Source organism: Falco rusticolus, chromosome 7 (genome assembly GCF_015220075.1).
Source record: "Falco rusticolus isolate bFalRus1 chromosome 7, bFalRus1.pri, whole genome shotgun sequence".
NCBI lineage: Eukaryota > Metazoa > Chordata > Aves > Falconiformes > Falconidae > Falco > Falco rusticolus.
In genome coordinates this window covers 57,099,954-57,116,171 of record NC_051193.1, presented here as the reverse complement: position 1 = coordinate 57,116,171, position 16,218 = coordinate 57,099,954, and the positions used below count along the sequence as shown (strand labels likewise).

Sequence of the window (16,218 nt, the reverse complement as noted above, 5' to 3'; positions counted from 1 at the left end):
CAACATTTGTTCTTAAGCTACACTGAACTGCAGCCATTTTAAAGACTTTTAGTTTCTTTCCAAACTACTACCAGAAAAAGGGAGTAAAAGAATAAGTGTTTAAAAAAAAGTCTTGTTTCTTACAAAGCAACATGTAAGTTTATTAAAATCAGTAGAGAAACATCAGAATAAATTTTGTATTATTTTAAAGGCCAAAAGTAATATATTTTCAGGTGACAAAAGGAAGAACCACAATTACAGAAGTTACAATAGTAAAAATACTCCTGATTTCTACACAGTAGTGTTATCCTAGAACAGACCTTTAAACGTTTATTTCTTGGGTTCTGAGACAGTGAATATGAACTGCCTGAAGCATCTGAAACAGTTTTAGTGCTCACACACCTAAGGCACAAACCAAACCTGCCTTTCAAGTGTTTCTTTAGTTCACATGCTTCACCTGTTTACCTCTGGAATTCCCACATGGGCTTTTCCGTGACCAGGATGTGCCTCTTAACTAATCCTCACCCTAGCTCTTGGACTGAAAGTGCTTCAGTATGTTTGTTGTCCTTTCCCCACAGGAGCATATTCAAGACAAAGCCTAAAGTTCCTTTTCTTGCCTCTTGAAATGGAAGAGCTCTTAAGCCCTCTCTGATCAGAGAGCAAAGAAGGAAAACTGAACTCTGGACTGTCTAGCTCCTCAGCCCTAAAGATGTCTTAGTAAGGAAGTAAGAGGACAGAAGTAATTTTCAATGGCATGGAAAGAGATCTAATTTTTTTTCCCATTCTATATAACCATTCTGTTCTTATCATCAATTTCAATCTCAAGGAGCTCTCTATAAAGAACTCTGTTTTAAAAAATTTCTTACTCTGAATTGCAAGTGCAAGAAATCAGGTACTACTACTTTGTAAGCCTAGTTCTTTAGGTTTTGTTAAAAAAAACCTTCAGTATTCCAGGACTATTTGGATGGCTCTTGTAAATAAGGTCTTGTAGATGGAATAACCCCAGAATACAGCTCTGTGATGAAATAATCTGCTTTAATAACACAAAACTCTCCAACTTCTGCATTGCTTACGTACACTTATTTCCCCTCACCAGTCTGATGCACCTGGTTATTAAATGTTCATTCAAACATCTGAAAAACACTGGAAGATACTTATTTCATGAAATATAGTAACGAAACCCATGGTAAAAGCCACACAATTTATTCACTACATAGCACTGCAGTACAATGTTGTGTTATGATTTGTGAGAAGCCTCACCCAACAGAGGCTTGCTCTCCAAACACCCCAAACAAGACAGAGAAATATGTGCTCCTGTTCAGAGTTCAGGCAGTATTTGGAGTTTAGAGAGTGAATTAGTTGCCTACCTGCTCATAATTATCAAAACTCTGCAGTCTTTAACACATCAAGAAGGTGTTACAGTACTACATTAATGTCCCTAAAACTTAAAAACCTACAGTTAAGCAGCAACTGAAAACAGGACTTGGGTTTAACAGCAATACGGTTAACTTGGACACACACATTCTTTTGTGCACTAGGCCCATATTGAGTTACTTTCCTGCGATTGTATTCTACTCTCCATTGTTAAACAGCAAAGTGAAAAATTATGAGCTGCATTTAGAAATCATATCAAATATTTCATGGAGTTTCTATCACGCCTTTTCCAATTGAGATTAACTTTCCTTCAGAATGAAAATCCAAAAGCTTGGATGTGGTTTTCTAAGAGACTTAAAAATATTCCTTTTCAATAAAAATATCTCCTCCAGGCAAAACTTCTGAAGGAAGCTTAATTTCAGATCATGAGCAAATGCAGACTGTGTATTTTTCAGAGTCACTGAGTAAGAATCAAGTCCACAGTACAGACTGTCTTTGTTTTACTGACTTCCCACACATCAGCTTCTGATTTGCAGCTAAAGAGTTTGCACAGAGTTCCTGAGGGAGCCCATACTTCACTTCAAGAGGTGAAATTTTATCTCATGATAATCTGAGATTACAGAGCCACAGATGTTTGAGAAGCACATTTTCCTTCCTTAAGAAATCCTCTAGCTCTTAAAAAGAGGAGAGTGATGCCTCTCAAGTTGCTAAAAGCAACCACAGATAAATAGTCTTCGCTGGAGGCACAAAAAAAAATATTTCAAGACAGTCTGAGTGAACGTGTTGAGTTTAGAAATGATTACAGTAAATGTTTTTAGGGAAACATACTCAACTTTAAAATTGGCAGTGTTGACCCTCTTTCACAACAACCCCTTGTGTTACTGAGCTATTGCTAACCTGGCTTCCTACAGACTGTACTGTAAGTATCCTATGGGCCACATGAGCTTCAGTTTCCTTCCTTCCTTCCTTCTTTTCCTTAGCACTACCTTTCCAGCTGCAAGACTTCCATTCAACTGTATCACAACTACATTCCTTTATCTACCAACTGTTGGTTTGCCAGTGTACAAGCTGCAGCTGATTGCAGGCTAAACATTTACGAATGAGCTGGACCAAAGTTGTGGAATTATTGGGCAACAGTAGAAGCAGAACCAGTAACCATTTATTTTCTTTCTGTGGAGGTATAATATCAATTAGAATCTCTCTTCTTTCTCTGGCTTCAAGTTTCCTTAAAGTTGTAGGTACTTAGTATCTCTCCAGCTCTGTTAATCTTGACTGAAACTGACCAAACACCACAAGCAGACAGGATAACACAGGGCAATTATGTAAGTCTGATGTTCTTGGGAAACAAAACCATTATTTAATAAGAAGTAATAATGTAAAAAAAAGTTAGCAATAATCACTATCAAATGAGATAGAATAAAAGTAACAAAGCCAGGACCTAGTTTACATGAACATGTTCACTTTCTCATTTTCAAAATGAAAATCTGCTAATCCTACTATTTAGTCAATAAAACCAACATATTTAGAACCATAGTAGCTTACTCCGTAATATTAAAACCCAAGGATAAACAACTAATATAGAACAATATGAAAGTTCTTAACTGTGCACTCTAATGGCAAACATCTGTTCTAGGTTACTTTCTGCACAAGACATTTTCCTTTTAATATTCTGTATTGTTTAAAACCACAGACTTTCATTTATCATCTTTTGTAATATGTTTTATGATTCAGGTCTAACCTGCAACAGGAGAGGTATAAAGGTTTCTATCTCCAGAATTTGAGCAGACTCCTCCATTAAAATGTTGTCATACTGAGAAAGAAAAGAGATGTCCATCAATTAATAACAATTAATAACATAATAATGCTGTTATTCAGCCTACCCAAAGTCAACACCAATTCCGCATTTGGTTTTTGATGGGCGGGACAGTTACTGCAGGATTTTACCTTATAGGCACAGTATCAGTATTACCAAAAATCCTTCTACATCAATGGCAGATCCATCTGTACCAATCACGGCTTACATCTAGAAGGAATCCATGACATGCTTCCCATATGCCACAACCCATCCACAAGAGAAAACCTTTTTGCAGTGGAACAAACTAATTTGGTATCTTTGCACTGAAGCAGAAAAGCAGCACTTTCGTGATTCAATGCAAGTGTATTATCAGAGAAAAATAATACCGAAGGAATTATTGGTGGTGAGCTTTCATCTAGAAGTCTGTACTAAATTAATACCTATCATTAACACTGCAGAGTGAAAACAGCATGGCATCATAGTTCATTTTTTAGGTAAAGAAAGTTATAAAGGCCATGTTTTTTTCCCTCAATTCCACCTTTTATTACTCAGTCATATCACTGCAGTTCCATCTAACATGGCAAAAGTAACTTCTTTAATAGACATGCACTATTAAGCATTTTCATGTATGCAATAGCTTACAAGTGATCTCATCTTTTACTTACAGAAGTTAAATTTTTCTTTACTTACAGCAGTAAAATTACAAATTGAAACTGGTAAAAAAGCTGTAACTCAAAATAATCTAGTTGCCTAGATTTAGGACAGACAAAAAGTTTATACAAGTGGCAGGAGGAATCAAACCCAGAAACCAATTAGTGTAGTATAATCATTACTTTGAAACCTAATTCAACCAGGTCATGTCGTTTCAGAGCAGCATGAGTACAAGTCATGGCAATGATTTTTGCTTCTTTCACCAACAGGTATTTGGATCTATCCAGGCCACTGCGGAGAAGTTCAAATGCTCTGAATTCCTATGGAGGTGAAAAGAAAGTCAGAATACAAAAAATTATTGCTTATAAAAAGGTATTCACTCAAACTATCTGGCCACCTTCTTAATGTAATTAGGTAAGAGAGTTAGGAGGTATCTGCTGTTAACAATCCCATCTGAATAATACTTTTAAAGCTAAACCTGGAAACCACAATATTACAAAAAACAATGTTTTAAAAATACATCAATGAATTCTGCAACCTGTGTGCATATATAAATTTGCAAACAAATATTCAGTTAATTCTGAGGAACCTTTCCAGAATCCCCCAAATTTTTGTTCTACTCTATCTTCCTGTTTCATACTTTACCGTATCATAACATCACATCAACTTCAGTATTAGAAAGACCAACACAGTTAATATAACCAAATGATACACAGGTCACCTTTACCCTAACTTTTAAAAGCCTCTCAAGCAGTTCTGGGAAAAACAGAAGAAAATCTGTTTAAGTTACTTCTAGGTTACCTGATTAAAGGCAATTCACTGTAAATACAATGACCCTGTGAGGATCAGAGGAACAGTGATAGGGAAACCAACCCTAGTAACCTAATCAGTGAAAACCAAACTGGCAGAATGGCTGCTTCCCAAGATTAAAAAAACAAAACAACAAACAGATAAGCCCCTTGCCTCTATTGTGAGATGTGTCTATATTACTCAAAGGTGTTAACTCTCACCTGAATGTCCTGCAAACTAATGAAGATACCTAGAGATAGGTACTCCTTTTAGGATGTAGAGCAAATGAGAATTTTGGAACTGTGTGAAGTTTTTTAATAGGATCAGCAGATCCACTTACCTTCCAGTGACATGTCTTACCTCAAGCTGAGTGAATATTTTCTTCACATGCCTAAAACACCCTTCAGCAATTTCCATATCTTCTTCATAGGATTTGCCTTTGAAAATTGGTTGAGGCGCATTTGCAAAATACTGGTGAAAAGGAAAGAAACCGGAGACATCCGTAACATCTGGCAATTTTCCACCTTTAACTTTCACTTTGCTGATATACTCCTCCCAACGAGACATTACCTATGGCAAACAAAAGTGACATTCTGACATTTTTATATCATAAAGTCATTTGCAAAGTGTAGTCTTGCACATGCAATATTGAAAAAAAATAATATCACAAACCAAAGTTATGTCTAAATTAGCATTTGACCTTGTATCAGGACAACACTTTTCAAGCTGCCATGGGTTGACAGCAGTGTGTCAACCTGGAGTGCAGAAGGAACGGGGCTTATCATTCAAATTCATAACACCGCATCTCTGCCAGCCCTTCCTCACACTTCTCCCCTGCTCTGGCATGGGATTTCCACAGGCTGCAGCTTCCTTCAGGGCACATTCGTCTGCTCTGGCATGGGGTCTTCCACAGGCTGCAGGGGGACAACCTGCCTCACCATGGTTCTCTCCATCAGCTGTGGGGCAATCTCTGCTCTGGTGACAGGAGCACCTCCTGGCCCTCCTTTTCCTTCTGACCTTCATGTGTGGAGTTGTTTCTCACACTGCCCTCTGCCCTCAGCTACTGCTCATTGGGGTTTTACGTATTCTCGAAGATGTTTTCACAGAGGTGCCACGAGTGTCACTGATGGGCTCAGCTTTGGCCAGTGGTGGGTCTGTGGGAGCTGGCCACGTCCAGCACAGGGCAGCCCTTGGCCTCTTCTCAGAGATCACTCCTGCAGCCCCCTGCTACCAAAACCTTGCTGCATAAATCCAATGCAGAAGCTAATCATTTGATTACCTCCACTTACAGTACGTTGGCTTAAATACCAAGCGGCATTCTTTTGGGAGGAAGCTGAACCAAAAGATGAGCTCTAGCAGTGCTCCTAGCACTCTTCAACACCTAACTTCCATTTAGTGTTTACGTGCACACTACAGCTAACCTAGAGTAACATCTCTAAAAACACACACAGTGCACACACTTGATCGTAAACACCACTCTACAAGTCTGCTTAAGCCACACTAATTGCTAATGTGAAGCATGTCACTGAAAAATACATGGAAGGGAAATGAGGGATATACAATATATAGAAAGTCAACATTTTGTATATTATGCATCTGATTTCACACTGGCATGTAACGCCATAAAAGCTTTCTAGTGGGACCACTGAGTAGGTGTTCTAATGTTTGTCCAAAATGTAAAGCAGCCCACAGATCTTCCTATCTGAAGGAGAAACTTCAGGTTAGAATCCTTGCTAGCAGTCAAGATGTGCAGCAGCGACAGCCTTTCAATGGGTGAATCACCAGGCAGGATTTAAAGCAACAGCAATACAAGTAAGTAATGTCACAATTGTAACTTTGGCTGTTACTGTATTTTAAGCCACCAAAGAAAATGCCCTTTTTTTTTTTTGACTCAATTCTCAGAAATTCGCTCCAATTTCTACAAAAGTGTTTCATAACATGCTGAGGTCATACAGTCTCTGTAGAAGTATTTCTGTCCTTACTTGGTATAAGAAAAAGTGGCCAGCTGTTTCACAAGTGTAAGAAACATCTCCTGGGACTCCAAGACTCTCTTGCAATCGCCCAACTTCTCGTAGAAGTTCAAGTCTTCGAGCTAGCACATAATTAACTCTTCCGTACCTACAAAATGTATCAAATATAATTTTTGTTTAAATGTATTTAATTTGCAACTGTTTTATCTAAATAGCATATTGAGAGATCATAAAAAAACAACACCCCCCCCCAAAAAAAACCCATAACTACTACCCAGTTCCAAAAACTAACAACTTGCCACATAGTATTTTTATCAGTTGAGCCCTAATAATTTACAGAGCTATGCAAAAGCCATTACAGTAGAAAAAGCTTCTTTCATCCCATCGCTATAACAAAAGCTTCCTAAGTGTTAGTAAATCTGTAAAGCAGAAAAGCATTACTTCCAATGTACCATTCATGAACTATGGTACACTACAACTTACAAAAATACAAGCAAGTTATACAAGTCTGTGGACCATCATAAATAGAACCTACATCCCAAGTTTCAGTATGATAAGGCTGACTTCCTTTGGCAATACACAAAACATTTTGCACTAATGCTTAGCCCACCATAACTGACAGGTCTGCATCCACATATAAGAAGTCCTGTACTCATCACTGCCTGTTGAATAACTTTTACGACTTTTATGATGAGTTTGTAACCTACTCCTTCTGTTCTTCCTCCTCTTACACAGTTTAAGCTCAATTTTTTTCCTTTACAAATCAATTTTTTTACTCCATACAGTCCCCCACCCCCAGAAGCAGTACAAGAACAAAAATCACTTACATTACTAAAAAAGAAAACAGATTAAAAAGTAGTATAAATGGGTGGATTTAAAGTAGTGAGAGGAACAGGACACTTTCTTTTAAAAATGCATACATAGTTAGAAGCTCAAATGTGAATGAAGGCTAACTTTCAGGTTATTAAAACTACCCTTCATAAAATACGCTTTCTGCACAGAAAAAACCCAACCCAATCCCTGGTAATCACAAGGTTCTACTGTCTTATTTAGAAGGATAAGAGTAGTTAAAACTGGAGATTTGAATTTACTAAGACACAACTGAATATGACATTGTTCTGGAAAACCGGAAAAAACCCAATTTCCTTAGGAACTATGACAGTTAAGATCCTTGGAATACTAAGCAGGTTTTTCTTCTTCAGTAAAACTAATCTATTATAATCACAAGTGACTGCAACCAGTTTGTTGGAAACCTCACACTTCCAATGTCCTCTTGTTTCTCACAACCTAAGTCGTACATCCTCTTATATGTATTTGTCCATTGCTACGTAAGTTTTCTTTAGCTGTGATTCCCTTTGTGTTTAGGTGGCAGTACCAGTTTAATCAGCTCCTCTCCACCTTATGTTCTTATATCCCCTGCCCCACTTTGCTGTGCCTGCAGAGGGAGCAAAAAAGGAACACAGCTCTCAAGCAGTAGAAATTCCTCGAGCAGTACTGTGCCCTCTAAAGCAGCCTGACACAGAAAAACCATGAACCCAGAAGCAATCTAAAAACAAATGAAAGACATACAGGAAATAAACCTATCCTCTCAGTGTGCAGTGCACCTTTAAACATGTTCCTCAACCCTTATCTCTCCCTCCCAAACTGCCAGAACCCACAGGACTTGCAGTAATGTCCCATAGGTCTGGAGTTACCTTGAAAAAGAATGAAAACAGAAAATGTAGAGCAACTCAAAGAAAACTCCTTTTAATGATGAGCCCTACTGTTCAAGGAATATACTAAACCATGGATATTACTAAATAAATACCTTCCATGGCATCATTGCACTAAGATTTTGGCTATCAAATTTCTGGAATAACGTGACTACGTCAAAGCATTCATTTTTTAAAAAAAAATAATCATAAAGTATTTATTTTGCTAACTGAAACTCAACCATGCATATGTGGGTAGCTTCTAGTGACTATATCTAATTTTTACTGCAGCTTTTGAAGTCAAAGTATTGCTTTTATAACCTAGTACTAGAAAGTTCAGTTATTTCCAGTGCATGACCATTATACCCCCACTTAGAATGTGTGAAGTGCTACTGATGTCAATTGGACTAACAAGTGACAAACTTTCAAATATTTACAAGAACAGGTTCTTAAGTCTTTATCGATATAGAGTTGATAGCTTTCCTTATGTATATATTCTTCAAAATGTGTTATTTGCCAATGAAATAAGCAACTTTGTAGTTAAGCATCATTCTGAAGAATTAAAAGCAGAACGTTTAATTTAACATTTATATTTATTAATGCAATATTCACCATGCCAGCAGAAGTGATCTTGTATCTGTAGAAAAAATTTGTAACTGCACAAAGTTACTTTTCTTATTCAAAATTCTCTCACACAACCAATTAATTCTATGAAGTGTATATGGGCCCAGAAAATAACAAACTACTTTTATTCAAACAGCTAAGTTTGTGAACAAGGAACTGACCGAGTCTGCCTTTGGATTCTCAAGGGAACACAGTTTCTCTACTGAGTAAGAGCCAAAATTACTTACTCCTGTATTGAAAACAAGTGAACTCTGTGTTACTAGGATTCAATAATATGAGAAAGGTAAAAGCTTCTCAAGCTCAGCTCATTGCTCATTTACAAGGTAGAAAGGTAAAATTTCTCAAGCACAGCTCATTGTTCATTTACAAGGTAGGATGGATTCAACACATACATCTTGCTACAATGTTTATGCAAGTGAGATTATCATTAGCACCTCCTTTCTCACTGTCCTGGTTTAACGCCAGCTGGTAATTAAGCACCATACAGCCACTTTCTCAGTCCCCACTCACCCTGAGGGATGGGGAGGAGAGTTGGAAAGGAATGTAAACCTCAAGGGTTGAAAGAACAATTTAATAATTCAAAGAGAATAAAAATGAAACATTAATAACAATGATGACAGTAACAGTTATAATGAAAAGGGGAAGGGAAAGAATAAAATCCAGAGGGAAAGGAAGAAAGGAACACGTGGTGCACAATGTAACTGCTCACCGCCCACTGACCCATGCCCAGCCAGTCCCGGAGCAACAACCTCGCAGTCCCGGCCAACCCCCCCAGGTAGATACACCAGGCACGACGTCCCATGGTATGGAATCCCTCTTTGGCTAGTTCAGGCCAGCTGCCCTGGCTGTGTCCCCTCCCCGATCCTTGTGCCCCTCCAGCCTTTTTGCTAACAAGCCCTGAGAAACTGAAGTCTCACCTCAAAGCCAAACCACAACGCCATATACTAGCTCCTAAGAAGATAATTAACTCCATCCCAGCTGAAACCAGGCCACTCACCTGCTGAAATCTTTCTCTGTCTCTAATTCCTCTTCTCCATGACCCAGACGCAGGAGGTGGCGCTCATCAATGTCTAGGGCCATGATTTTTTCAAACAGCTGGTTCAAGGCCTAAAGATTGACAAGAACAGGAGAAACTAGTTTTTAGAAGTTCAGAGGCTCTTGCAGGGAAAAACTGAAGAATTACTAGTAAGCCAGCTAGCAAATTATGCTTATTTTGGTATAAATGGAAGCCAAAGCAAACATGAAATTAACACTGTAACTAGAGCTCTTAATCTTGACAACAGGGAAATCCACCTACTAAAACTCCTGTATTTGCATACTTTATACAACTATCAAATTTGATTTTACAATTTTAAGACAAATTTAAAAGTTGATTTTATCACCTAGTTAATTCAGTTGATAAAGCTATCAGTTTACAAAACTGCCTCAAGAAGCACACTTGGTAAATTTGTTAGATGACTTTAAAATGACTTAAACTTCTGTACATTAGAAAAGTGTGATCCAGTACTGACTGGCAGGTACTGTGACTCTATTCCATATGGATAAATAAATCCTGCTGAACTAAACTTCAAGGTGTGCTACATCTCCTGCCTTAAACTCTTCAGTTCTCTAACAGCTTAACATCAACTGCCCAATTCAGTGTCTTTCAAAGGAGTAAGTTCGTAAATACTGGATCATCAAGTTATGAAACTAAGAGTAAACACGACCAAGCTCCACTTGTACTTCAAGTCAGCTGGAAGTCATCAAACGTGCTGAAGAACAGCATCAAGTTATAGGGAAAGAACCCTGCTGAGATACAGTTTATTTCCTGAAGTAAAATTTCAAGTTCATATTCTCATGTAAGTCTTGTCTGGTAAGAGTCTCCTACCTGTCTCAAATCACTTCCTTTTCTCCTCAAGGGACATGCTCTCACCTTCACTGCCTGTTACTCTCCCACAACCCACTGCAGACTGGCCTGTATTATTCCAGGTTGTAACTCCTCACCAAAAGGAAGCCCCATCCACCATTCAGTGATCAACAGCATAAGTGCCTGTTCTCACTTTGACAGAAAAAGATTACATGTTTTCAAAGTGGTATGTTCAGTTAAGATAGCTCACAACTGAGATAGGGTGGGCTAATTAGGGAGACCAGAAAATAGATGACCTTGGTTTCCAAACAAACCCTTCCAAACCAGATGCTGATTTAGAGTAAGAGTCTTGAAGACTTTTATCATTTTTATTTTACATATGATTGAGAATTAGCAGCTAGACTCCATTTCTAATGGCTGGGAAGCAAGCATTCCGCTCAGGAGGCCTTTCCTTAGAAGCATGAAGCACAGGACAGCCAGTGTCCAAAAAAGCCAAGTGGCAAAAATCTGGCACACATGCAGTAAACGTGCAACTGTAAGAACTGTGCTGACACTTTTTCAAAATACTTCCAAATTTCTGACCCCAACCAGTTAAATCTATTGAAAACTTCTGATGAATAGTTCAGAATTAAATTTAAAAAGTTAATTTCACATTATGAAACTGGCAAAATTGCACCAAAGCCAACTCAAGTTTTCATTGTTGAGACAACTGAAATCCCAGACCTACTGATCTCAATACTTGCTGTTCTTCTTGATTTTAATTACAGAAAAGTTTCATACATGACTGACACTACCTGATTAGAGTGGGTAACTATAAGAGTTCGTTGTTCTGGGAAATTGTGATAAAGATTGGAAATTATCTGGACTGCTACATCAGTTTTTCCAGTACCAGGTGGACCCACTACCTGAAAAAAAAATTAAAACCAAAAATCAACACACAATTTATCTGAATATTGCACAATACAAAAATATAGCCAGTTGGGGAAAAAAACCCAGAACAATCTCATGAGACACTGACATTATACATTAACAACAAAAAAGTCTTCTGTTTCATGTACAGTTGCTCGCTGGCTTCTGTGAACTTCAGGAATATGTACATGCACCATGAAAGACTGAGCCTAATGCTAATTGAGATTTCTGCCCAAGAGGAATATGGTAATTCCACAACCACTGGCTGGCTTTTGTGAACTTCAAGAACACGTACATTATGTCATAAAAGATTAATTCATATTAGTTAGGCAGATTCCTGCCTAAAAGGAATATGGTAATCCAACATACGAAATACTATCCTGTTTCACAACCCATGAAAACAGACCTCCTCAGAGAAGTCCTGGGACAGGCTACACACGGAAAACAGTGAAAAAAGCATCAAAACACACAATTGGAAAGATTAATGTGAGATAGATATAAAGAACAGGAAAAAAAACTCCATTTTTTTTATTTACTCAAAATTCTATCACTGATCATACAGAAGTAACCAACAGTTAAGTTTTTACAGGTTCAATTATACCAACAACATTCAAAATTTGATATCTGAGACATTTCAAAGGCATCCAAGTACTACAGAGCATCTCAAAGTAATTTGTTCAGCATCAAGAAGCACAGAACAGCAGGCTTCATATGTACCTACACATTACAAACTGCTATGACATCACACTTGCATTATTTAAGAATCTCATTGATCACTGGATTCAAAAGCAATCAGGATTGCACTTCTCAAAAATATTAGAAGTATATGACATAAAATAAATCATAGGCCTATATTATGTAACTGTTTTCTCAGTCTGCCTTACCTCCCTGCAAAAAAGTGGGTGCTATAGTTGAAAAAGTCAGAATAAATCCTCAAAATCAAAAAGCTGACTTTGTCATTGTTTTTCCCTTTTGACTCTCATTCTCTAACCCGTTAAAACATGAGCAAATGCTGGTTTAGTAGAAAAGTTCAAATTATGTAACAGCCACCTCAAACATTTATGAAAATTGATTAAGTACCAGGCGCAGGAAGTTACTTTTCTTTAAACCCTCCAAAAGTGAGGTAGATGGTTGTTTATAATGCATTACATACCTGCATTTGAAGGTCATTAATAGTTCAATAAATATTAAATGACATTAATAAACAGTATGCAATGCTATTTTTAAAAAAATACAAAAATAAAAAAACTAGGTGACTTAAGACACCCCCTCTCTAGTATTTTTATGTGTTAATTACATATTACAAAACTGTAATGAAGATTTTAAATTTCCCAATGCTCTTTTCGATTGACAATACTACTGACATAAAACAATACTCCTACACACTGGCATGGGTATTCTTAGACAAACACTCCAATGATGTAAAACCCAGCACTTCAATTATGTAAACCCCTTCCAACATTGTTTAATAACCAAATCTGAAGCATCTATCACTGTGTCATTTTCACAGCATTCAAAAAGGAGCTTTAATTTCCAAATAGACCTTAAAGTTGATATTCTATCTTCTACTAGAAAACATACCATTATTCAGAAAATTGCCAGGAACTCAGGTAACTTTTATGCACATTTACAACACTACTAATTTCAGAACATGTAGTCAGGGACACAAAAAAAGGCATACAATTCTCCTTAAGTTTATTTTTTCCTTTGCCTTGCACCTTTGGGTGCCAGTGTATAGGGAGTTGTAAAACAAATGAGGAAGAGCATGGTACTAATAAATATCAATACAAAAACCTAAAAACTAGCATTATCACCTATATAGGCCAAGAAGAAATTAAGAATATCAAAGAAAAGTTCATTCAAATATTCCACTGAGTCACTACCAGGATAGACTGCACTTCAGTGGGAGACAGGTACCTGTAAGTCAAAGTCTAACTGAGAGTGGTAAACCTTAAAGACCTTTCCAGAAACTCACTGATCAAAAATTATTTTCATAACAAATCTATAGCTTTGGTTTGGTTTGTAACTTCTAGTTCTAGAAGTCAGTAGGGTATAAAGGACTGCACATTAGATTTCACAAAACAGCAGAAAAAAGCTCCCTGGAGACAATTCAATGACTTTCATTTCCTTTAATGGAGTCAGATCAAACTAAAAATAATGCCAGTAGTTTAAAATAGCCAAAAATTACATACATGGCAAAAGCTTTACAGTCTAAAACCTGCAATCCAACCACTGAAAAAGTAAATTCAGTTGTCGGAAGTCTTCAGCCACTGAAACACAGGCTACAGTTATACAGAAAACAATTGTGTTTCTGTATTATTTTGATAAGATGGGAGGATGTTGAACCTTTGTACATTAATTTTTCCTATTTTTAAACTACTAATAGAAGTGACCGCAGCAAGGCTACAGAAATGGGCACTACTGGTATTTTGCTGAATGTAAAACAGACTCTAAAGCCAAAATCAAATAAATAAGAGTATAAAATCCTTAAAAATATTCCTACCATAGTTAGCCCAGGCTGCATTCCTGCACGTATAGCTTCAATCTGAGTATGGGTAAATTGAATAGTATTGCTGTAACAAAGAAAAACAAGATCAGAGAATTGATTGATTTGCCAACAGTTTTGATAAAAGCAATTGTTTTAACAAGTCTGATTATAAATCAATTTGCCACACATTTGTCTAGAACTACATGCTTGCAAACTTTTATTTAGATTAAACCAACAACTATCATCTTTATAGACATGACAATCTCACAATTTCCAAGCAAGACAGTAACTCAAGTTGTCCACGTGACAGCAAAACCACCCCATCTAAAAGATTGTCTGTCTTCTGTTATTATTTGCCAAGAATGCCGTACAATTATTTAGGTGTGATTCTCCTAATATTCAAAGTCCTGACACAATACTAAAAGACAGTATTTCTCATTGTTCTACAGGGGAAATTTTTAAACAGACAGGGCGTAAGAGTTTCACTTAAATGTAAAAAAACAAAACATTCTCATATTCAAATCTTCTTTTAGTATTGAAATAAAAATGATGTTTTGTTTATAACCAACAATATTATTTTTTTAATTACTTTTGAAAATTAACTGCTATGCACGTGTTACCATTTGTAAGTAAATTCTCATTTGTTTATTACCGTTTTGGTTGATTATATGGATATGGTCCCCTGTTTGGAATGACATGAGGCTCTACAACCAGTGTTTTAGCTTCTTCAGATTTTTCTTCACTCCCATCCTCTTTTCTTTTCTTTCCTTTACCTCCCTTTATTGGGAAAGTTATCCTGTAACACAATTTAAGACTACACTTCAACACATTCACTGATACCAGACTGTCTTAGAAGTTTATACAGAAAAGTTTTTTTTTTGTTAAGTCAAACTTTCACACAGCAGGGAAACTAAGAGCTGCAAATGACAAAGTATTAATGAGGATAAGGAAAAGGAATGACAAATAAATTGATGAAGCAGATTTTAAGAAAGCGTATTTGACAGAAAGTTTGTCAACAGTGCTCTTTACATAGCTTGAAAAGCCAGGAGCAGTGCTGACAGCCAGCTGGAAAAGCACTGAAGGCACAAAGTTCATAAATGAAAATGGAAGGGACAGGAGTAAAGTTGCAATAGAAAGCCACCAACACACTCTGCTCAGCAGTAATAACTTGATTTTGTTCTAGAACTGTTGCACAATTTTTTTCCCCACAAAAAGACATCAATGTTCTAAACTGCCCCAACAGATTAAGCCTTTCATCCTCCCTTTCAATTTTTTGTATAGCCCTCTGTATTACATGTTAGCAAGCTTCTCCAATTCAGAAACAAATCATGGTGAAGGAATTCCAATGGCTATCGAATTATCTTGAGACAACAATGCAGACATCCTTAACAGCAATAATCTTACTCTCTTTACAGGGCAAATGAAGCAATCACTTTTCATAAAGAGGGGTATCTGTGTTTTAATCCATGAACTGAAAATGAACACTAGTCCATCAAGGGAAATTGTGCATGGTGTCTTGTCTTTATACCTTCAGATTATTTTTGTATCATTATATAATGTTAGTGCCTTCTCCACACATATTCTACATGCAGTGTTTAAAAAAAAGCAAGCAAGGAAGATTACCTCCCTGCTTTTCAAGATTCAGTTTAGCCGTGATAAGAGCTGACTGGTGCAGGGGGAAGCCATCTCTTCCCTCCCCAGTCAAATCTATTCCTTCAAAAGGAAAAATATTTCAACTCTCATTAACTTGTAAGGGAGAAACATATAGTTTCTTCAGCTGGACTGAAGAAACTGTTCTCCTACACCATGCACTGTGAAACTCAGTTGCCAGAGTCGAAGGAGGTCCACCAGCAGGGACACAACTGTCAAGTCTAAATATGCTGGACAACAGTACCACTGAAACAAAACATGTATATATCTCAGTTAGCGGTCAAAGGTGGGAATCTTATTTCAGGAACCATTTCTAAATTAAATAAACAATATGGGATTTCAGACAACTCTTTATTTTGATTGAATGGTCTTTCCAAAAGCTCATATTTTAACTGATGTTGAAATTGCTGCTCTTAGCTTGCTTTAATGAGACATGTAAGGGAACTACGTAA

The 16,218-nt window shown here is 37.0% G+C and overlaps 1 protein-coding gene across 1 annotated transcript in view; it reads right to left on the bottom strand.

Annotated features, from left to right (window-relative positions):
• The window catches only part of AQR (aquarius intron-binding spliceosomal factor), a 55,507-nt gene that overhangs the window by 11,480 nt on the left and 27,809 nt on the right, over window positions 1–16,218 (bottom strand). The window contains exons 21-28 of the mRNA XM_037393293.1: window positions 14,769–14,912; window positions 14,132–14,201; window positions 11,514–11,624; window positions 9,871–9,980; window positions 6,571–6,706; window positions 4,949–5,158; window positions 3,982–4,119; window positions 3,092–3,163 (exon numbers count right to left, since the gene is read on the bottom strand). Coding sequence (XP_037249190.1) covers window positions 3,092–3,163; window positions 3,982–4,119; window positions 4,949–5,158; window positions 6,571–6,706; window positions 9,871–9,980; window positions 11,514–11,624; window positions 14,132–14,201; window positions 14,769–14,912 — 991 coding nt within the window. The remainder of the gene's footprint in view (window positions 1–3,091; window positions 3,164–3,981; window positions 4,120–4,948; window positions 5,159–6,570; window positions 6,707–9,870; window positions 9,981–11,513; window positions 11,625–14,131; window positions 14,202–14,768; window positions 14,913–16,218) is intronic.